Source organism: Centroberyx gerrardi, chromosome 1 (genome assembly GCF_048128805.1).
Source record: "Centroberyx gerrardi isolate f3 chromosome 1, fCenGer3.hap1.cur.20231027, whole genome shotgun sequence".
Taxonomy (NCBI): domain Eukaryota; kingdom Metazoa; phylum Chordata; class Actinopteri; order Beryciformes; family Berycidae; genus Centroberyx; species Centroberyx gerrardi.
In genome coordinates, this window is record NC_135997.1 from 1,020,469 (window position 1) to 1,044,647 (window position 24,179).

General features: G+C 43.9%; 1 protein-coding gene across 1 annotated transcript; it reads left to right on the forward strand.

Annotated features, from left to right (window-relative positions):
* Nucleotides 1-424: 424 nt before the first annotated feature.
* On the forward strand, nt 425-22,735 carry LOC139930069 (USP6 N-terminal-like protein). Its single transcript, XM_071923142.2, has 14 exons — nt 425-440; nt 5,478-5,551; nt 10,105-10,190; nt 10,295-10,334; nt 12,005-12,085; nt 13,321-13,428; nt 15,291-15,400; nt 17,153-17,201; nt 17,981-18,101; nt 18,723-18,817; nt 19,062-19,127; nt 20,052-20,151; nt 20,764-20,916; nt 22,014-22,735. Exons 2-14 carry the CDS (start codon nt 5,486-5,488, stop codon nt 22,733-22,735), a joined length of 1,797 nt encoding a protein of 598 aa, XP_071779243.1. The 5' UTR covers nt 425-440; nt 5,478-5,485.
* The last annotated feature ends 1,444 nt before the right edge of the window (nt 22,736-24,179 follow it).

Sequence of the window (24,179 nt, forward strand, 5' to 3'; positions counted from 1 at the left end):
AAGGAAATCCCGCAGACTCCATTACTGTCTCAGGCCGGCAGATGGCGCCAGAAGGAAAGCTGTCCCGGTCTCTGTGGTGACGGAGCAGACCAGCCTCGGTCTGACTGTGTCTTTAAGGCCGGATCATAAACCTCACATACCGCTGACTTGTGCCACGCTGCGGCGCCTGCTCAGTACGCGGCTCGGATCCTGGACCAGGAGCCTATCCCGTCTGCTGCTGGAGCCCGTGTGTGTGCATGTGCATGTGTATGTGTGTGTGTCTGTGTGTGTGTATGTGTGCTCTCTGATGGTAACCTATGGATTGACGGAGAAAGGCTATTGTTGTCAACTCGGTGATTTGCTCTGCTGGATCTGCAGTTTCATGAGCGACCGAAGAATGCCTAGAGGAACCGGAGCTTTGTTACTGCACGGATAGCGCAGAAATCCACCCGAGAGAAACGGTAATTACATTATTTCCCCCTGTTTTTCCCGATATTTCTCTACAGCTGTCACGCCGCTATTTATTATTATCATTAGAATAAAGGATCGCGCGTTGGGCTGCAGCGCCGCCTCGGTGTTATGGAGCCTGCGGGTTTGTTTACCATCCAACATTATGGGACAAAATGACATTTTTTGCGCGGCCGGGTTCAGTTTCTCCTGCCGATAATTTGTAGATTTGCACTGGAACGCGTCTTTCCAGTCAGCAGACTGTATCAGCAGCATCCCATCAGCCATCACCGTGTGCTGGATGTCAAGGAATGCAGGCTGCACGGGCCTGCCGGGAACAGCCGACTTCTAATAGCTGGAATAACAGAGTTAAGTTGTTCAACACTGTTTCCAACACCAAGTAACATCTAATTTACAGCAGCAGCAGAAACCCAAGACGCTGCTGCGGTGTGTGTGTGTGTGTGTGTGTGTGTGTGAGCGTGTGTGTGTGTGTGTTGCATATGGATATGTGTGCCATTTTTGTGTGTGTATTATCTACCAGTGGAAACAACTGCTCATATCTGCAAGAGTGCATTTGTTTGTCTGTGTGTGTGTGTGTGTGTCATGTATATAGATTACATGAGTGTGTGTGTGTGTGTATGGGTGTGTTATCTACCAGTGGAGAACAGCTAACTGTCTGATAAAGTAATAACAGACAGATGAACGGTTTCCACTGGTAGATCCTGCAGCACAGTGTGTGTGTGTGTGTGTGTGTGTGTGTTCTGCATGCATGTGTGTGTGTTCAGTGTCTGTAAAGAGTGTGTGATCCACCAGTGGAAATGGTCTCACTGCTCGCCTGTCTGCCTGTCTGTCTGTCAGGTCAAGTAATAGCTGCTGTCCGGTCCGGTCCGGTCCGGTCTCGGCTCTCCCGGTCCGGGCCTCCACCCTGCATGCTGGGAGTTTTGCCAAAGCTCCTCTATGATTTAGCGCGCTGACCACATGCGGCCGCTGCCATATGCCTCAGATGACGCTCGCTCACATTTACAGCCTCAGAGCTGAACTGGAAGCTGTCACTGTTTCTTTATCCTGACTGACTGCATGAAGCTGCACCAGTTTTTCTTCAGCAGGGCCCGTGTGCTGCAGACAGAACCAGACTGATCCGACCTCGTCCTCCACTGAGGCAAATGGCTGCTGTATGTTCTTCATCCAAATATCTAGATTAATCTTTATTGTCCACTGTATTACACTACCAGTCAAAAGTTTGGACACACCACATTTTTCTTTATTTTTACTATTTTCCACATTTTAGAATAACAGTAAAGACATCAGAACTATGAAATGACACAAATGGAATTATGCAGCGACCAAAACTATCTTATATTTTAGATTCTTTAAAGTAGCCACCCTTTGCCTTGATGGAAAGGCAAAGGCTTTGGAAAGAAATTCATACATAGGATCAACTTCACTATTTATATTTGTCTAATAAACACATTTCAAGATAATGAAAAACATAGTACTGTCAATCAGGTGTGTCCAAACTTTAGACTGGTAATGGATGTGCAATGGAAAACTGTCTTTGGCACAACAAAAATCCTCTGAAACATCATTTAGAGCATCATGGGACTAAATAAATAAATAAATAAATGAATAAGAAAATATGAATAAGAAAATGAAATGTCATGTCAGGTTTTCCAGACCATGTTTGTGCAGCTGTGGTCAGGAGGAGCCTGCATCGTGTCAGAGGTGGAGACACCGACTGACCGACTGACTGACTGATATCTGATCTGTTAAAAAAGACCAATATTGCTGCTGATATATCAGTCTAACTCTTCTGCTGAAGCCACCGTCTCCCCTGCTGTGATGTAACTGTGTCACTGTCTGTGACCTGTGACCGTCTGCCAGACAGGAGCTCCATGCTCCACCTTACTGAATTATTCAACCTGGTTAACCCACATTCAGACATGCAGGCCGCCTTGGAGAGAACTTGGGTCTGTTTTGGTGTCTTGGTGTGGAAGCAGCTTAGGATCAATATACTGTGTATTCAGTATCAATGCACAGGCAAAATCACAGCAGCAGCTCCAGAGGCAGATGCTTTGATGGGGAATGTTCCTCACTAGGGCTGCAACTAACGATTATCTTCATTATCGATTAATCTATCGATAATCTACAGTATATGGCACCACACCGCTAGTTTTAGACTTTAGTACCAGTGGATATGATTCCATACAATTGTAAATGAAGCATCAGTCCATTAGTGCTGCTGCAGATCATCAGATGACCACGGTTCTTTGTTCTTCTTGCTTCCAGTTTGGGAATAACAGACTTTCATTGCATAATCCTGCTTCAGAGACATTCCTAATCCAGACGGCTGGTGTGTCCTGCGATGCGTCCAGATTATGACCCTGCCATGGGGAAAGATCCCTATAGAGAATGTGGATTATCCAGGATTAATACCCTCGTCGCTTTGTTTGGAGAGAATTTAGCAGCGGCCCGCTGGCTCCGGCTGGGATTGCGTGCATCGCTCTGACAAGACACTGAAGTGGTCCTTATGGATGTTACCACATCATACCCCACCATGCCATGCCGTGCCATGCCATATCTTACCATACCAAACCGTACCGTACCGTACCGTACCAGCGTTTGTTTTTTTTGTTTTTTTTAAAGAAGATGAGGTCAGTCTGGAGAGAGAACTAGCATTTTGTTCTCTAAATCCACAATGCTCCCAGTCTTTCATAGAGGAATCTGCCTTGTTCTGTTCTGGCTGTTGTGCTGCTGCAGTCAGATGTGGTTCATACAGACTTGATGTGAAAAGAAAAATCCACCATAAAACACTTTAACATGAAAGAAACAGCTATTTGCACCTTCTATTTCTGGGTCCATTTTGTTGTTTGTTGTGTTTTTCTTCTTGGTGGATAACCGGCCAATCGTAGACGAGGTGACAGATATTTCCAGCAGCTACAATGGAGTTTGATATGAGAAAATGAGCGTCAGCGGTAAACGTCAGGTTTTGGTGTCAGTCTCTCAGAATCAAAGAGCGAGGGCTTCTTTCTAGAGCCGCCATTTTGCACCGAGAGACGTTCAACAATCATACAGGGAGAAATCCATCGTAGAAGAGGAGAGAGACCAGTTTCTCCACCCACAGGAGCAGGAGAGAGACCAGAATGCACTGCAGCAGAGAGACAGGTTGAGGTTTGAGTAAGGAGAGCGACTGTTTGTTTCTTCACTGGAAAAAACTCTCTTGCTGTTATCTCTCTCCACCTACATGTAAAAAACCCACAGCTGAAAGTAACAAGTTCACTCCCCTTTTCTGGGGGTTGTTGAAAGGCATTCTGGGAAATGTAGTAAATCGCTAACTGAAGTAGAAGGAGACGAGGCAGGTTGAGGGAAAAGTGGGTTCACCAAAACAGTAAAGTACAACACTTCCATCACAAAATAACTCCTGGAACGTGTTGGATATCTAACAGTGGAGGAGGATTCAAGGCTCAAGTTTCCCTTTTAGCAGTGAAATATCTCATCTCAGACATTCATATTCATAACATGTCCATCAAAGTCTTATTTCCTCTCATAACACCCAAGTGTTGGTGAACATAGCAGGTCTGTTTGTGCGGTGTGAGGCGGACGACCATCTGTGTGTGTGTGTGTATGTGTGTGTGTGGGGGGGTGATAGGGTACAGTATTTGAACATTGGCAGGTTGATTGTTCCCAGGAGGCTTATATTACTGATGCCTGCAACAGACAGAGCAGCTCAGTGCAGCTTTCTCATATTACCCATCTCTCCCTCTGATGGACCAACCTGCCCACTCACACTCTGATGGAAGCGCTGTGTGTTTTCATAACCAGTAGAGCTACGTAAAGCTGATTCAACACAGCAGTCCCATCTGTCCTCGAGCACCTGAACATTTCTTGGTCCCATCAAACGTGTGTTTGTGCTGAAAGCCCTTTCTTTAAACGGGCATGAAGTCATTTATCGACCGTTATCAGCAACCAAGGAATCGCAGCATCGATGGGCAGAAATACAGAAATACAAAAGTCACATTTTCACAGTAGAGAGAAGTAAGCTAGCTAATGAGAGCGGAGATCCAACAGAAGAGGTAAGATGTCACCATGCTGATCGCCTGCTTTGTCATTTGTTTCTTTGGCTTGAGAACTAAATGTGTTCTGACACCAAGACAGAAAATGAGTCCTGAAAGGCAGAAATCTGCACCTGGCCAAGTAACTGTTGAGTCATATGTACTGACTGTCTACCTTATCATCCCCCACAGAGATATTATAGTCAGTTTGTGCTATGGGACATAAATAATCATACTTAAATAATAAGTAATCATACTAATAATCCTTATATTTTACTTTATTATTATGTTCTCTGATCCTTTTTGTGTTATTTTATTCTGTCGTACTGCTGCATTTTGTACTTGCTTTGTGAAGAACTTTGTCACACTGTTCAGAAAGGTGCTATACAAATAAAGTTTATTATTATTATTATTATTGTACTTGATGCACCTTTAAGTTTTGTTTCATGGCTGCATAAGGCAGCTGACCAGCTGACCAGTGGGTTGTTGCTCATATAGACGACACTGCATGGATTCAGCGGCATCAGAGGATTTATTCTGGTGAGAAAGAGAGGTGAACACACAGGAAGCGGGAGGGTGTGTGTGTGTGTGTGTGTGTGTGAGTGAGTGAGTGTGTGTGGGGAGGGGAGGGGGGGTTATGAGAGACAATGGCAGCAGAGTGAACCAACTGTCTGAAGCAAAGCCAACATCCTTTATCTGAGATGCTCTCTGCTGCCTGGGAACACCGACTCCCAGCGCACAGCGAGGCAGCATGGGACTCATCTGATCAGCTGCCTGCTGTGTGTGATGTGATGTGTGTGATGTGATGTGTGTGTGATGGACTGGTGAAGTCATTACATAACAGTCACTGTGTGGCTCGGTGTGAAGCATGCCGGCTCAGTCTGATGGTTCGGACGCCAACAGTCGCCCACATCCATGAGTTTTTTTGTTTTTTTTTGCCTTGAATCATCATCTTGTTGTTCTGCGGCTCATGCAGCTCATGCCTTCCTCCTCTCTCCTCAGATATTGACATGAAGAAAGACATTGAGACTCTAATAGCAGAGGAACGTGCTGACATCATCTTGAAGTATGCTACGGTGAGTGAGCTTCCAACACACAGCGGTGTGTCACACAGCTGGACCACATGGTTCATGTTGTCCAATCTGTTTTCTCTTATATTCTCACACACTGTGTTCTGATCATGGCTGGGCAATAATACGGTATTTCTGTTTAAATAGAATCATATTGTGATGAAATAATGATATTGAGTCATCGTGATACACATTCTGATGTATAAATTTATGATAAAAAGCAAATAATGAATAAATTCTGTCACAAAATGAGATCTGAAACCAATTAGGGAATGCTATTTTAAAATGGGTTTAATTAGAGTTTTATCATACTTTATATTACCATGCAATTCAATGGAATGAGCATCAATTTGATTATTTAACATGTAATTTTGCATGTTATATATTGTTGTTATATAATATATATTGTTAGATATATATTGTGATATCAATTTTGTTCATACCGCCCAGCTGTAGTTCTGAATAAATATTCAACACTTTTTTATGTGCATTGAAAACACAAATGTGTCATTAGTGTCACTGGTGTGGTGACTGCAGCTGATGTGCTGAGAAGCAGCATGGTGTTAGAAGTGTGGCCACATCACCTCCTGTGCTGTGTGTTCCTCTGCCATGCAGGAGGAACACTTCACACTCGGTTGAGCTCGTGGTTAAAAACCGCAGCAGACACGCTCAGCAGGACACAGGGGAGAAACTACGTGTGAATTCAAATGTGTGTTTTTGTTTGTGTGCAGTGCATCGCTGCATGTGTAGAGGGCAATACACTGTGTGTGTGTGTGTGTGTGTGTTGCCAAAGTGCCTCAATAACACGTTTGTACCTGTGGTTTGATGCGAACAAAGAATATGATTTCTAAGAATATTCTAGTTAACTGAAAATGAAGACTAACGCTTGGCATGGGAAATTGTTTTAGTGAACTGAGATAAAAAATAAAAAATAAACTTAATGAAAAAATGAATAGAAACTTAACAGTCTGCCTCCAAAACTAACTGGAAACTGAACCCAGTATGCAGCTGCTACCTGCACACAACATACACACGACCATTCAGAGACTAAAACTAAATAAAAACGAAACTAAAACTGAATTCTTTATGAAAATTAAAGCTAAACCAAAACAAGGCAACAGCAAACTTGTCGTCCCCCATGAAGGATGAAGTCCCTTGTGGGCCAGTCAGTAACAAATACAGTATGTCACCTGGTTTTAGCCTCTTGGACTGATCAGTGTCAATTTGGAAAGCTGGAACGCAGCGGTGAGATGCATCATTTCCCCAAGCTTAGTCCAAATTGGGTCAGTGGTATACAGTGCAAATTTTGCGCGTGATACATGGACGAGCAAACAAATTATGTAGCCCCCCCACCCCCCACCCCCCCCTTTGGCTGATCACTGTAATTTTGAAACCGTGACAACGCAGTGGTGAGATGCATCATTTCCACAAGTTTCGCCAAATCCCAAATGCATAATTCCCTGAAGTTTTGTGAAAATCTGATCAGCGGCGTCTGAGATATTGTGCATGACATACAGACAATTAAACAAACATGGTAGCGCCCCCCTTAGGCCAATCTGTGTAACTTTTAAACAGCTGGAAATAATAGTAAAACGACGCATCATTCCCCAAAGTTTCATCACAATCTGATCAGTGGCATCCGATCCGGAGTCCGTCTCCTGATTTCATCGTGGGGGGGGGGGGGGGGGGGGACAGCTAGCAAACGCCATTTGAAAACCATAAACCATAAAAAATTAAAACTAATGGAAATTGTAAAACTGAAAAAAAAAAATGATTAGGCCAACATCATGCTAAACCAAGCTGCTGCTCTCCAGCCTGACGCTCAACTGCTGAACATGCTGATGCAGAAGAAGAGATGGGGTGGGGGGGGGGGACAGTGATAACCAGGGGTTAAATTTAGCTCAGAGGCAGAGCGGGGGGGTTTGGGGGGGGGGGGGGGGGGGGGGGGTTGACCTGTCTAGCCATAGCAACAGCTGTGACACGCTCGGCAGCGGTGGATTTGACACCATCCCCTGGAGACCTGCTGGATCCCCGGCCTCCTCGGCCTGGATGATGGTTTCCAGCCTCACAGCACAGTTCAGTTCAGTCCAGTGTGGGGAGGAAGACCGGCTGCAAATAGATCAACCACACAGCAGGACTTCCTGTTCCCAGGGGAACTCTGGGTAAAAGCCTGCCGCAGATAACATGTAGGTTTGTTTGTTTTCTGCAGGTTTCAGGGAGACCAGCAGCTGACCTCACCTCATCTCTCCTCCACCTCGCTGCTCTCTCTCCCTCACTGTCTGTGGAGAGAGATCAGAGTCAGCAGAGGCTGTTTGACCTGCATACATTTGAATTTGTCACGCTCAGACTGAACTGTATTTTTTGAATGACTTTAGAAATTTAATTTGTAAGTCACAATTTGAAATTGAATGCAATGGCTTGAAATTCAATACAATTATGCTATTATTTGAATTTACCTTTTAACTCTCTTTTCAAATTCGGTTTTCTCAACTCAGACTGAGCTCTCTGAGACATCCAGGGACTGAGGAAAAGCAAACGAGCACAGATTCAATCCAACACGTCAGAGAGCGTATTGGGACTTCTACTAGTTTTCACCTGGTACTGCGGCCTGTATCAGACATATAAGCTCTCTGATGTGGCTTCTGGTCTTTCCGCACACATTGTCCAACGAGGTCCTGATGAAGAGGAGCTAGTGAAAGTACTGAAACCAGATGAAGATAAAACTTCAACTAGCTAGTGAAAACGTAGCAGCACCAGTACCAGGATCTCATTTGCTGTTCCTCGGTCCCTGGCTGTTTCAGAGAGCTCAGTTACAAGTTGATTCAATAAAAATCATGTTCAATTTCTAATGCCGCCTTAAAAATGTAATTTTTGAAATCAAACGGCTCAATATGAGCAAGTCAATTTACTAAAAAACGCGCTCAACCCTCAGTTATTTATGTGGGTGCTGAATCCTCAAAAAATATGTAACGAAATACTCCAGGACAGCACTCCAATTAATTAATTTATATTTATTGCCGCACAGACGTTTCGGGCAAGACGCCCTTCTTCAGTGTGCTTTGCCCAAAACGTCTGTGCAGCAATAAATATAAATTAATTAATTGGAGTGCTGTCCTGGAGTATTTCGTTCAATGTGAGCAAGTGAAAGTCAAATGCATTTCAAAAACTATTGTCTAAAGACACAAGGCAGCACTCACAGATCTCAATTTCACCAATTCAGTCACAAAAACTTGGTAATATTTCGACCTGGTGGCCTTCATCTGAAATTCAAATGTATGCAGTTCAGATCTAATCTCTGCTGGCTGTAATCTCTCTCTCTCTCTCTCTCTCTCTCTCTCTCTCTCTCTCTCTCTCTCTCTCTCTCTCTCTCTCTCTCTCTCTCTCTCCTCTCTCTCTCCAAACAGCCTCAGTAAGGAAAGTATTTTTAGCCCGCTCACTTTCATAAAGCTGACATCATTCGCGGAGCCTCGAGGCTCCCAGAGCGCCGACTCCGGCGGGACGGACTCATATAGTTTCTATGCGCGTGCTCTGACCCTCTTTCCCCGCTCTGAAACCAGGCGCCTGATTGGCTGCCTTCCAGACAGGAAGCCAACCACAGAGCGGAGTGAAAAGCCTCTCCGGTTGGCTGCTGGAGGATTAGCCCCGTGTCTGTTATGTCAACATCGGGACCAAACTGTTGCCTCAACATTTCTAAATGGATTTTCCATTATAGAAACACTATTACCAAATTTTGTGCTGGCTAATGCAGATTCTGAGTGTGTGTGTGTGTGTGTGTGTGTGTGTTTTGATTGGCTCACCAGACTGGGAGATAATTCCACAGTTTATTGTAGACTGTGTAGATTATGCATGGAGTTCCAGTTTGACTTCATTAAAGATGATTGTGTTTGAGTCGGGAACCTCTCAGCGCACGCTGCCGTCACGCTGGCTGCTGGGACTACGGTTCACTGCTGTTGCTGTGCGTGTGTGTGTGTGTGTGTGTGTGCTAGTGTCTGACTTCTCTGACAATCTGTGTGTGTGTGTGTGCATGCTTGTAAGCGTGTGCTTTAAGAGTTGTTATAGTTTTACAATTTCCTTCAGTTTATATTTTTGTTTAATTTTGAAATTTGATTTCCATTTCAATTTAGTTTCAGTTACTCTTCAAATGGCATTTGCTAGTTTTTGTTTAGTTTTTATGTTCATTAATGTTCAGCTGTAGTTGGTTGTTGGTAGCAGCTGTTTTCTGTGCATACTGACAGAAAACTCTCCTTGGATGTACACAGGAGGCATCAGTGTATTGATAATGTATTGATAGTTGATCAGAGCCCATTCATGACAACAGGATTCTTTCTCCAGCTCACTGACAGTAAGGCAACTGGCAGAAGTGAAATTTGGTTAATTTTTATTTTAGTTCAGTTAGTTTTGGAGGCAGACTCAGTTCACTAAATGTGTGTTCATGCCTAATTGTTGTCTTGGTTTCAGGTTGTTAACTATAATGTCCTTGGTGTGCATGCATGCATTCTTGTGTGTACCCGTGTGTGTGTGTGTGTGTGTGTGTGTGTGTGTGTGTGTGGCACCTGCAGGGCCGGCAGGAGGGGGTGGAGATCGACCCCTGGGAAGATGCCGACTACAGCATCTACAGAGTCACCGACCGCTTCGGCTTCATGCAGTGAGTCCGTCCTGTTTCTGCTCTCGCTGCCTGCTGCCAGGTGGTGGCGCTGTTTGACTTTCTGTCTTTGCATCTGATTGTTTTTGTCTCTTTTTTTCCCCCAGCGAGGACGAGCTGCCAGCCCCGACCGCACAGGAGGAGAAGGTGAGGCGACTGTGTTCATCCTCCTGTCGGCTAATCCTCATCGTATGTATCGCGATCCCCGATGTATTCCTCCATGCCGGGGAGGAACCGGTGTTGCGGCAAAATTTGTATCCCCTAAAAACTGTGTGTCCCCTGGAGATGTGTCCTCCTGCGTTCCCACTGTACGAGGAAAGTGTGGTGGGGAGATGAGCTTAATAACTGACAAGTAGACTACTAGTACTGTAGAGCCTGACAACATCCTTGTAGAATCAATAAATCAAATCAAAATAAATCAATCAGTCAAAACTTGTGGTTTGATATAGAAAGATCACAAATAAGCGTCATCTCTGTTCGTTATGAGGCAACTAGCTAGGCAGGTTAAAAGGCAGTGATAGGAAAACAATACATTGTTGAAATTGAAATTATTGAAATTATTTTTTCATTTTGTTTCCTGGCCTTTTGTTTCTAGGCGGAGGCACACCAGCAGGGGAAACACAATTTTAGGGGATACAAATTTTGGCACAGCACCTGACAAACACGGTATAGCGGTGATGACTTGATTTGACATGTAGGTTTTAAATGGGCAAGAAAGGGGCATTTTTACATTTGAAATATTAATATAAGTCCTCACAGCCAATAATAAAACTGATGAACAAGTTTCTGGTCACAGTGCATTTCCAATAGGAAGCAGCAGCAGAGACGCTCAGACGGGACAAAACCCGTCCTGGAAACGTTGGCTCTGTTCAGACTTTAAATCAATTTGAAGTCAAACAGGATTTAACATTTAGGAACAGATTAGGAGGATTCTTGGTAGCAGAAATGTCCGTGGCTAAAGAATGGGTATTACAACACTGTATTAAAAATCAAAGCGGATTTGAGCTGAAATGGGTGGGTCATATTTTTTTAAATATTCAATTGCCAATGTTAAATAAATAAAGGCTTTAAACTTTATTGCAGACAGAGTGCCTGGGATCCTCTTTGATTTTTTTAAATAAATATAAATAGTAGTTTAAATCTATTTTTGTCTCTGCTTCTGCTTCACCATTTGACTGTCACCAGGCTGCAGTTTAAATGACCAAAACATCCAGGTCATTTAAACTGCCAAAAATAATATAATGTCAAATAAACAAGTTCAAGTTCAATATCTTTGTTGTCCCAAAGTAAAAGTGGTTATGCAGTCAGGTACACAGTCAGGGTAAAAAATGACGTGGAACAAACACTGTAGATAAAAACCGAACACATAAAAAATATATAAGCATCAGAATCCCTGAATAAGATCATTTATCATTCATAAAACAGTCCAGAGCAAAAATGGAAAAGATATTTTTTTCCTGACGTATTCACCCTAACTCTACAAAGTTCATACTGTGACTTTCATAGCTGACCTCTCTCAATGTGTGTGTGTGTGTGTGTGTGTGTGTGTGTAAGCTGCATGACATTCTCTGGATATCCATTACCAGAGAGCTGATCCTCCAGCCGGTCCATGAGCCTGTGCTCCCTCTCACACCTCTCCCGCTCTGCTGCTGTTTAACCAAACAAAACACACGTTTACCCATTTAACCAAAACACATTTATCCAGAGGACACACACATGCACTGGGATGCAGATAGTAACGCAGGGAAAAGCGGGTTAGCAGATGTGTTTCTGAGCCAGACTGTACATCACTTCACCGGCTCCTGTCTCCCTCACAGCGGAAGCAGCTGGAGATCGAGCGAGCGGAGAAATGGCTGAAGATGGTGAAGAAATGGGATAAATACAAGAACAGCGACAGGGTGAGTACGAGCCCGCGCATTCCAGACCCGGGTCACATGACCCAGCAAATACTTTTTGTTTATTTTAGCTTACTTGAGTGCCAGAGAGTTTTAGACAATTACAGAAAAGTATGTGAAAGTCGGCGCCGTGGTTTGGAAGTGGTTTTGTAACCAGGAGGTCACAGATTTGATCCCCACAGCTGCCAGTGTCGAGTCCATCACCACCAGTCAAGTTCCCTGTAGCGAGATGCTGAACCCCGACCTGCTGACTCATCCTGAGTCACTCTGGATCAGACTAGAACCTCCGCCAACGCTGAACAATACTCCGACTTGCCGTTACACCCAAACCCATCATTCCTATCACGTCAATTTTGAGTTAAATCGAATTCTTGACCCTGCAAACATCCCATTAGGATTTGGAATCAAGCCTCTATCTCTGCTAGTTTCATAGTTATGGCTAAAAAAGGTAATTATCTTATGGTGGAAATCCCAGATCCGGATCAGCATCAAAACCGAATCAGTTGCTCCTTGGCCCAAAGCCGATCTGCCCACCAAATTTCATGGAAATCCGTTTATAAGTATTGGAGAAATCTTGCTGACAGACGGACATTTTTGTCATTTTTGCCTATTTTGCTGTGGTCAGCAATTTACCCGACACTATTCAATACATTCAAGTTGCACCAGATAGGATTTTTCTGTAAGCAGAGAAGATCGTCTCATCCCCGCCAACCGAGGCGCTGTAGATTGACCAAATTAAATTCTGGTGTGCAGAATCGGAAGCTTGACTCACCAACGTTAGATTTGGTATCCTTTGATATATAAAACAGCCGGTTTGGTGTGCTGTTTGCAGTTTACTGACGTCACCCTGAAGGATTTCTGGGTATTGAAGTTCAAATTTGTTTTTTTCAAACTGTTATCTCTCACTGCCGGTTGGAGCCGCTAATGTGTGACGATACCCAGTGCAGCTTTAACTCTCCCACCTGGTCCATGCAGGTCAAAACAAACACAGAGAATTATTTCCAACAGCTATTTGATCCAGGTCTGACACACACACACACACACACACACACTCATGCATCAGTGCATGAATATGGTTCAAATGTGAACATCTTTTGCTGTAATGCTGAGTCCTGCAGTAGGCGAACAGTAGGCGGTTAAACCTTCTCGTGACTCACTCTGCACAGCATCAGCCCTCCGAACCCTCTTGCTTTGTTTACACAGCGTTCATCTTTTCGTTCCCTCCTCTGTCCCGTCAGATGGTGAAGCGGGTGTATAAGGGCATCCCCTTGCAGCTGAGGGGCCAGGCCTGGGCCCTGATGCTGGACGTGGACAAGACCAAGAAGGAGAACGAGGGCAAATATGAGGTGCACACTCACATGCACACATGAGCCTGCTGTCCATGAAATGAGCACAACGTCTTAAAATTGAAACTTGTTAAAATTCTCATCCACTGCCCATAACACCAGAGCTGCTCGCCATATCTTGCTAGAAGTTCCCCGTGCTAATTCCTCTTTTGGCCAGTCCTCCTTCCAGTTTGCTGCTCCCAGCAACTGGAATGAGCTGCAGAAGACTTTGAAACTGGACAAATTTACCTCCCTCGCTACTTTTAAGGACTCTATTGCAGAGATGTTCAACACACCTGCAACTGCATCCCAGCCTTTTAACTTCCAAACAAATATGTCTGTTCTGCTTTCAGGACTTGTCATTTTATTTGGTTGTTTGGTGTGTGGTTTGATTATTTCCTAGTTCCCATACTGTGTTGGTTTTCTCTGCATTTCAAATCATGATTTTTAACATTTGTGTCTGATAGTCTTATCTGGATTGTTTTTTGTTTGTTTTGTTTAGTTTCTTTTGCTTGCTTTATTACTGTGGTTTTTTTTTTTTTTTTTTTACCTTAACCCTCACCCTTTGAGAGGTAGTTTTTTGTCCTCTTGCCAGGCTGTCATTGTAATTAAGAATTTGTTCTTAATTGACCTGTCTGGTTAAATAAAGGTTAAATCAAATAAATAAATACAAATTAAAATACAAATAACAAGCTCATTTCAAGACATTTACCTTCAACTCAGACGACCCGGGTTCAAGTCCCAACTCATGACGACAAGTTTTCTACTGGGAGGGAAAGTTTCATTTTCGGCGAAAGTTTTTGTTATTTAACCAAAATCTTAACACAAAGATGTTTTAGTTGCCTAAACTGAACCGTTATCTAACCGCTCCACATGCCGAACACGTGAAAATGTCGAGTCCAGTCCCTGCTCATCCTTTCATGGTGGAGGAACATAATCTTCACATTATTCGTGTCCACAACATGTAATCTGTGTTTCAGAGTTCGTTTATGAGACCGTGTTGCATGCACAGATCCATACATGCACACATGCACGAGCCATCAACCCTCTGAGGAAAACAGCTTTAAACACAGTAACTGAAAGCACAGCTCAGCATCTGTAATGCCGCCACACGCTCACGCTCACGTCATGCTCCCCTGGATCTGGAATGTCTCTGATTACCATCCTGCCAGATGGTTGGCAGACCCTTCAATCCCACATTATAACTGACACATACTTATCCTCTGCCATCACAACACTCAGCAGGATTAGCAATGCAAACACTTTAAGGTAGAAAACAGGTTGTTCAGAAGTGGACCAGATTAGGTCAGTGAGAGGAAAACAAGCAGATGGAGATTGAGAGATGATGAAAACATCCGGTGTTGACATTCAGCGCAAGTTTTGAAACATAAGTGATGCGGCTCAGTTTATATTTCACTCTCTGCAGATATTATTTGTGTCAAGACTAACGGTGGATCTTACTAATTTTGAACACCACCATATAAATAAATAAATAAATCAGATGCAGGGTTGGAAAAATGTCAGTGGGAATCACCCAAACTCAGTAATGTATTCTGATTACTGTCAGCGACTTTCAGATATCTTTGTCATATTTGAGGTATAAAGGTACAGATAAGAAAAAGTGAAAAGTTGCAAAGTTCAGGAAATTTATTTCAGGTTTGCATACAAACATTTTTTAACGAGGTAGAACAGCTGCTGCTATTTAATTGGCCTTTTGAGTTTCTCTCTTCCACTTTAAAAGTATTCCCAGAAGTAATCCTGTAGTATCTCATTAGGATACATTATTTTTTGAAGGCTAACATAATAGAATACCGTTCATTTTTTTTGGTATTTGGAATAAAAAAGCATCCCGCTGTTGAACTGCTTCTTTGTTTTCCTCTCAGAAAATGAAAGAGCAAGCCAGACTGTACTCAGCTGAGATCAAGCAGATCGACCTGGACATCAACAGGACCTTTCGAAACCACATCATGTTCATGGACCGCTTCGGAGTCAAGTAAGTCTCCCTCAGGCTCCGATTTCCATCTGCTGTCAAACTGAGTTTCATTAGGTTGAGCATTTTTGAAACACTTTACTGACGCTGTTCCCAACAGTGTCAGGAGCGCTGCGTCTGATTAAAGACGCAGCGCGCCGTCAGAGTGTTTGATATGAAGCCTGTGGTGTTAAAGGAAAACTGAACTTTGTTAACCACTACTGAACCGCTTTGCTTTTTTGATGTTGAGGTTCTGCTTATTGAATTACTCATCTGAAACATATTTAGAGTATCAAATGTATCAAAAGTATCAAATGTGCACTCACGCCTTCCAAGACTCAACATATAGAGTTTAAACTAAGGGAAAACAGTCATGTATGATTACCAGTTCATAACATACTTTGTATTTTTGCATATTCATTCTTTATTCCAGTTTGTAGAAGCTGTCAGTTTAGATGTATGAGGTTTAAAGTGCAGGTTAAAAATACAAACTGTTCCACAACCGTTGCAGGGAATCTGATTTTGCAACCTCAGTGTGAACTTGGGGGGAAGGGGGGGGGGGGGGGAGAGATAGATAGAGAGAGAGAGAGAGAGGAGAGCGAGAGAGAGAGAGAGAGAGAGAGAGAGAGAGAGAGAGAGGAGAGAGAGAGAGAGACGAGAGAGAGAGAGAGAGAGGAGAGAGAGAGAGAGAGGAGAGATGAGAGAGAGAGAGAGAGAGAGAGAGAGAGAGAGAGAGAGGAGGAGGGGAGGGAGGGAGGGGAAGAGAGAGAGAGATCTGTTTGGAACCTGATCCAGTAACAGAGTGATGTCACTGACAGTTTAATAGAGCGCAGGCTTGTTCGGGAGCAGCAGTGGAAAGTCTGGAGCAGAAAACTCTCCGTACAAAACGCTTCAATATCTAACAGCAGCTCAGCCTGCAGAACGAGAGCATGGAGAGAGAGAGAGAGAGAGAGAGAGAGAGAGAGACAGAGAGAGAGAGAGAGAGAGAGAGAGAGAGAGGCTCTGTGTGGAAACAGTCCACTCTGAACTGGACTCACACTGTTTCACATGATCTCCCTGAACATAAACTAATCATCCTCTCATCTCATCTCCTTTTCTTTTCTTTTCTTTTCTTTCCTTCTACTTTCCTCTCCTCTCTCCTTCTCTCTTCTCCTCTCCTAACCTCTCCTTTCTTTTTCTTTCATTTCCTTCGCCTTTCCCTCTCCTTTTCTCTCCTCTCCTTTACTCTCTCTTCTCTCCTCTCCTCTCCTCTTCACTCCTCTTTCCTTTCCTTTCGTTTCCTTCTACTCTTCTCCTAACCTCTCCTCTCCTCTTACATCTTCTTTCTTTTCTCCCCTCCTCTGCTCTTCTCTTCTCTCCATCTCTCCTTTCCTCTCTTCCCCTCTCCCCTCCACTTATATTTCCTTTCCCTCTCTCCTCTCTTCTCCTCTCCTCTCCTCTCCTCTCTTGTCTCCTCCTCTCCTCTCTTCTCCTCTCCTCTCCTCTCCTCTCTTCTCCTCTCCTCTCTTGTCTCCTCCTCTCCTCTCTTCTCTCCTCTCCTCTCCTCTCCTCTCCTCTCCTCTCTTGTCTCCTCCTCTCCTCTCTTCTCTCCTCTCCTCTCCTCTCCTCTCTTGTCTCCTCCTCTCCTCTCCTCTCCTCTCCTCTCTTGTCTCCTCCTCTCCTCTCCTCTCATCTCCTCTCTTGTCTCCTCCTCTCCTCTCCTCTCCTCTCTCCTCTCCTCTCCTCTCCTCTCTTGTCTCCTCCTCTCCTCTCCTCTCTTGTCTCCTCCCCTTACAGGCAGCAGTCTCTGTTCCATGTTCTTTCTGCATATTCAGTCTACAACACAGTGAGTGACGGGTTTTCCTTCATCACCTTAAACACTAAAATACAGATAGAAATGTAGATTCAGGTCTTAGTTTTTCTGAGCAGAGCGGAGACTTAATGTGCTTTTTCCACTGCACTAGTGTCCCATACTGTACCCTGCTGTATGTTTTTCCATTATATTTATTCACGGGTCAGTACAGTTAAAGTACTGTAAAAGCGTGCTGATGCAGCAGCCGTATGAATCTGAAACCAGGCTGCTGGCAGTTACAGCCGCTATTTTTAAATCCCCAGCTGGCAGAAACAAACAAAGAAAAAAACAAAGTGGAAAGTGGGATTTCTCACTTGCTTTGTTTTTAATGAAGCTGGCATAAAATGTGGCTGTAGCTGGTGTTAAACAGGAGCTACGCAATTGACATAGGTGTGAATGTGAGCTTCTTTTGTTACTATAGAATAGACCGATCAGTATGATGTTGGCTGAGTGTCGCTGCTGTGTTTTGTTGCAGCATTATTATACAAAAGAAAGAAATAATCCCACACAAAATACAAAAAAGTCTCCAGTGGGTCTGCCATGTCTGTTGTTGTTGATGTTAACACCGGTTGCTATGGTTCTGCTGTTGCTATAGTTACACATGCGTGTTCTGGACAGGGTCTTATATATTAAAAAATGCAACGGTAAACCAAAGGGTGCCGATCCTGTGCCATACTGTGCCAAAGCAGACCCAGATAGGCAGCGCACAGCCGTTCATTCTGCAGTGGAAAAAACCCAAATGTGATTGTGTCCCATGTGACCGCCGCCTGCAGGAGGTGAGCTACTGCCAGGGCATGAGTCAGATCGCCGCCCTGCTGCTCATGTACATGAACGAGGAAGACGCCTTCTGGGCCCTGTCACAGCTGCTGACCAATCAGAAGCATGCCATGCACGGTGAGACGACCGCTACCGGGGGAAAGCTTCCTCTGCACAGAGAATTGATCAGATATTATGCAGCATGATCATGTATCTATACTGCGCTGCAAAGACAAACTGCTCTTTGTGTGTTTTTTCAACTTTAAAGGTAATAAGTAGGGTTTCCATTTCACATCAGCAAAAATTATATCCATAGATGCTACTAAACTCGCTGTTTTTAAATCAAAACTAAAGACTCATCTGTTCCTCACTGCTTTACTGGTACTGGTTTGTTCATACCATGTGCTTTTCCTTTTACACTAATTTTATTCAACTTATTTCAACTCTTAAGCCTACAATTGCACGATTATTGACCAGTTTTAATGTTTTACTATGATTGTTCATTTATTCTATCTTCTGTGAAGCACCTTGAGATTTCGACGTATTTTAAAGTGTGCTATATAATTACAATTCATTATTATCATTTTTTTATTATTATACGATATACAGTCCACTTCTGTAGCAGCAGTACTTTAGTTGGGACAGATACATAAATAATGAAGTATTGTTTCTCAGTTGCAGTAGACTGCACTACTGGAGCAGCACAGTTGCATTACGTGAGATTAGAAATTCCTCTCTTGTCTTCTCTCTCCTGTGAAGGCTTTTTCGTTCCTGGGTTCCCCAAACTTCAGCGATTCCAGGCACATCATGATCAGATTATTTCCAAACTCATCCCCAAGCTGAAGAAACATCTGGTGAGATCACTGCTCCGCTGGTTACGCAAGACATTCATAGTTTCGTAACAGAAAATTAGGACGCGGAAAACAACACTGCGGAACAAGCATCCTGATATGTGATGACATGCATGTGCATTGCTTGCAGTTTGCTGTTTTGTAGCTGTGTGCTGACTCTTGTCTCTCTCTGCCACTCTTTCTCCCTCTCTCTCTCTCTCTCTCTCTCTCTCTCTCTCTCTGTCTCTCTTTCTGTCTCCCTCTGTAGGACAGAGAGCAGATGTCTGCAGGGATTTACAGCACCAAATGGTTCCTGCAGTGTTTCATTGACAGGGTGAGAAACCTGCTGGATTGATGTGTTCCCTCTCCATCCCTGCATCCTGCTCTCATCTCAGACTCTTATCTCATCCTCAATTAAAATGAATAATTACATCAGTGAATTGAAAGTAGTAATCCACAACATTTTCATATAAATAATTGTCTGCTTTGCTACTGTCTATCTCTGATTGCTGTAACACAACAGTGATTCAGCCTCTATCCAGTTCATAAATCTTTTCCATTGTCTGTTCTAAACAGCCGGTGTCTGTTTCCGGTTTGTTTGGAATAAACAGCAGAAGAAGAACTGGGTAGTTAGCATGAGCAGCGATAGCCACCATGGCTGAACAGACAGAGAAAAGAGAAACTCAAACTGCATCAACAGAAACTCCAAGCTCCGCCCACACTGTTTGATTGACAGGTGATGTCTGGGAAGTGCAGTGCAGAAACACCACAGTGAGGCTGAGCAACAAAGATGGAGACAAAATCAAACTTCCCCACCCCCCCAAAAAAAATTGATCTCACAGATAGCCACTTTAATGATTATATAGCATGATTACAACAGGCAGAAAGACTGGTGATATTTGAGCTGTGGGCCAGCGCATTAGAACAGAACATTAAGAGTTGTTAGGCTAAACTACTATTAGTTTTCTTCATGCATGCCCACAATCCTGTGGTGGCGGCGGTCTGGCAGGACCAGGCCGCTGTCAGCACTTCTCCGTCCTGCTGGGTCCCACCGCCGAGATGGGCCTGTGGGTTTCTGTGGTCTGGGAAAGCACCAAACAAACCTCCTGACTCCAACTAGATACAGTGAGGAAGAGAGTCGGAGATATGCAAAACCACTGGCATAAACAAATCCCTCCCCCCCAAAAAATTGCAGCCAGACAGAAACGGGAGTGCGGAGACAGAGACGGCAGTGATATTGTGACTTGTGTTCCTGCAGACGCCGTTCACCCTGACCCTTCGCCTGTGGGACATCTTTATCCTGGAGGGAGAGAGGCTTCTCACCGCCATGTCCTACACTGTCCTGAAAATACACAAGAGTAAGGAGATGAGAAGAACTCGCTAAAAAAGGAATAGTTCGCCCCCATAAGAAAATGCAGTCATTATCTCCTCATCAATCAGTCGAAACCCCATTAAAGTTGGTAGGAAAACCAAACACACAGCGAGTTCGCCCTGTAGCTCCATCAGCCTTCTTTTTACAGCTCCAAAAAAAGGCATAAAATGTCCATCAAATTTCTCCAAACAGCTCGAGCAGCAGAATCCAAATGTAAATGTAAATGTTGGACTTTTGGACCCACAGTGCAATCGTTTGACTACAAAACTCTTGGATTCTGCTGCTCGAGCTGTTTGGAGACATTTGATGGACATTTGATTTTCTGCTTTTTTGGAGTTGTAAAAAGATGGGCTTGTTCAATAGTTTGTTAGAAGGCTCAAATTGAACTACGGGGGCGAACTCGCTGTGTGTTTAATGGGGTTTTGACTGAGAAGGGAGTGAGTAGATAATGACTAGATTTTCATTTTGGGGAGAACTACTCCTAAGATTGTAAAGAGATATGCATGATGTCATCGTAGTAAACACTAGAGTTCATTTTTATGGTTTTAACATATTAACTGTTGCTATTGTGTGTGTGTGTGTGTGTGTGTGTGTGCAGAGCGTCTTCAGAAGATGTCCCTGGAGGAGCTCAGAGAGTTCCTGCAGGAGAGGATCGCCCAGACTTTCCTCTACAGCGATGATGTCATCATTGAGCAGCTGCAGGCCTCCATGACAGAACTACGCAAGATGAAGCTGGACCTTCCTCCTCCAGGTACTGGAGGAGGAAGGTCACTGGTGCTCGCCACGCCTCACCACTGTTGGGTGGTGGTATTACTTTCCCCAGTCACTCATGAAAAAAACTCTACTTTTGTTATCAACCCCCTCTAAACATCAGATTGGATTTGAATTATCCAAAAACTAAATCCCACCTCCATTCCCCGACTCGTTTTCTTCAGGATTCGTCGTTGTAAACACTGAGCAGCTTAGATACGAAGTGAAAGAAAAGTGGAAGTATTCCCACTGCTTTGATTTTGTCCAGTAAAAGGCTGACAGGAACATTGAACATCAACACGTTGTGTTTACCACAGTCTTTCACAGGAGAGTGAGCTGAGCTGACTTGATATTTGAAAGTGACAGAGGATGCAATCTCCACTTTTGGGGGTGCAAAGAAAACATAATATCAAGAGTAGTGCAGCGATTTACTGCTCCCAGGGAGGAGTAAGTAAAGTCATAAAATTACTTTTGAAATTAATAGAAAGTAATGAGTAACACATTACTTATGTTGAGTAACGAGCCGACACTATCACATAACACCAGACTGTCTCACAGTTAAGTATCAATTAAGTTGCATTTTTCCTTATGGTAAAATAATTGTGATTTCAAACTTTTCATATTCACTATATTCTCCTTCGCACTTTGTGTGGACGGTGACATAATTTGCATGTGGATTGTAATTGCATTGGCACGTGAATATTTGACAACTCAATAATAATAATAATAAACTTTATTTACTGTATATCGCACTTATCAAAACGCAGTTACAAAGTGCTTTACAAAACAGAGAGAAAAATAAGTACATAAAAAAGACATTACAATAAAATACAGTTACATAAAAATGTAAGACATCAGAGGTTAAAATCACATGAAAAAAAAAATGAAAAAGATGTCAACAAAAACAAGGTACAAATGCAAAATAAAATGCAAAACAGGGTCATTTCTGACCCTACTGGGTACCCATTATTGCATATGAATGGTAGATTTGTGTCAACTTACCGTTCAGCTGAGGCATTGTGAGGCAGTCGGGTGCTTATACAGCTTCTGTCTTACATGCAAAACAAGATATGTTGTAAAAATGTGCTCTCTCCTCAGGGAAACCTGAGGAGTTGCCTCGGAAGCCTTTGGGCCAAGAGCTGCCGGTGCTGCTGAGTCCGGTCCACCCGCCCAGAGGGAAGCCGTCCTCGGCCAGTGGTTTCCCCGGAGCGGCCCTGAGCCTCCGCATCATCTCCCACCGGCCGGACACCATATCCCCGGACCAGAGCCCCTCGAAGGACCCCAGGGACCTCGACGCTCTGGACGAGGAGGAGGAGGCCCCGCTGCCTTCTCCGGACCCCGTCATCATCCACAGCCAGGCCCCGCTCACCCCGGACGGCTCCCCGCTGACGGGACCTCCCCCTTACCAGCCGCCAGGGAGCGAAGCAGAGGTTATAAAGGATCGTCACTCGCCGCCGCTGTCGCCTCCGCACTCACCAGATGAGGAGGAGGGTGAAGAGGAGGGTGAGGTCACACCTGACCCGACGGTTACTGCAGGAACTCCCTCAGGTCCACAGACCGCGGATGCACCTCCACAGCAGCCCACAGACGATCCCACCGCCAGCGCCGACCGATCCTCCTGCAGGGTCCCGCGGACTCTTTCGGCCCCCGTAGCCCCGGCCGCTCCGCAGCCTTCCGGCCTGACCCAGTCTGAGAGCCTGTCGGTGGCGGAGAGGGCTGAGGACAGTTATCTGGCTCAGCTGCTGGAGCAGGCCTCTGCTCTGCCCACTAACAGGAACGAGGCCCAGGACTCAGACGGGGGATCAGAGGCAATTTCATGAAATGAGCACAAACTCTGAAACGCAGATTATGTGTTTTTGACATGAATTATGTGAAGATTACGTTCCTCCACCACAAATTGGATTATGTGACGATAGCACGAATTGGGCATTTTCACCTTTGTGTGACATGAAAAGGTTTGCTAACAGTTAAGGTTAGGCAACTAAAACAATTTAGTTGCCTAACCTTACTTTCCACTGTGCTTGTTCTCCTTCGCATAATCCTTTGGTGCTCGGAAAATGTATTTTTCTCACTTTTCATGCATGGAGCAGGTATTTGCATTTTAAGACATTGTGCTCATTTCCCCAAATTTCGGGAGAACAAGCCCTCAGAGGCGACATAGGATGGAGAAGAGCGGGCCACGTTGACTGTCACCGCCATCCGCTGGTGCGATCAGACACTTTATAGGACTCTAGAGCATCCGACATCAGATCCACAGCGTTTCCTGTTTTGGTGAAAAGTCCAGATGACTTGGACTGGCCGCTGTCATTTTGATCGAGTTTTATTAGAGAGAAAAGGAACCGGGGAGCTGACAAAAGACAGCAAGACATCATTACCCTTTATAATGAAAATAGCTCTTTTTTTGTAGTTTTGTAATGTTTTGTCAAAGAACAATATGTTTGCTCAGTCAGCCTTTGTAAACTGTTTGCTAGCAGAGTCATAGTTTTATTTTTTGTACTAATTTCTTGTTATAAGATGCCTTATTTGGATCTGCTTCAGTTCTGCTATGGACATCCTTGACGTTGAACACTGCACAGAGACAGAGGGAGAGAGGGAATTTGACAATAAATGAGAAGAAAACAACATTCAGGTTAAGTATTGGATTGAACAGGAAACCTCTGGCATGGTGCACGTTGCCTCAGTGAGCTGGCTCGCTGCTATGATTGTACACATTGAAAACTATTGAAGGGGTTAAGCTCATTTTAAATAAGTGTCTGGTTTTCTAGGTCAATAATTTATTGTTTATCCACTTAGAAAGGCATCAGGTCGTTCAGAATAATCAGTCTTTACAGTAACTGGAATATTGGCTGTAGCACAGTGTTTCTGTTGACCTTGAATGGTGAAGGCTGAGATAAAAGCAGACGTCTGCTTTCTCGTTTTTATCTGACAGAGATGGATTATGAGACTTTGGATGTAGATGTATTTGGCTTTTGTTAACAATGTGTTTAGAAATGTACAGTACTGTAGAACCAGTAGGTGAGAGTTAGGACCAGTTTTCCCATCTGAAGTTAGGAAAACATTTCTTTAGCTCTATGATTAGAAATAGTAAATGGCTGACATCTAGTGGTTGGTTTAGGCTAAGCATGTCTTTAACTAGTTGTTGCCCAGAAAGTAGAAATGTTGTAGAAAGGTTTAGAACCACTAAATTTCATCCAAATTGCAAAGAACCAGAATCAAAATTTTCCAAGCTTTGCAGTTTAAGGCCACTATTTTGAAATCAGTGGT

What these genes read in the sequence shown, in the direction of transcription:
- LOC139930069 (XM_071923142.2), top strand. Translation starts at nt 5,486, where the DNA reads ATGAAGAAAGACATTGAGACTCTAATAGCAGAGGAACGTGCTGACATC. An exon ending in CATATTCAGTCTACAACACA is followed by an intron (nt 17,202 to 17,980) that starts GTGAGTGACGGG and finishes CGCCGCCTGCAG; the next exon opens with GAGGTGAGCTACTGCCAGGG. An exon ending in GCTGGACCTTCCTCCTCCAG is followed by an intron (nt 20,917 to 22,013) that starts GTACTGGAGGAG and finishes CTCTCTCCTCAG; the next exon opens with GGAAACCTGAGGAGTTGCCT.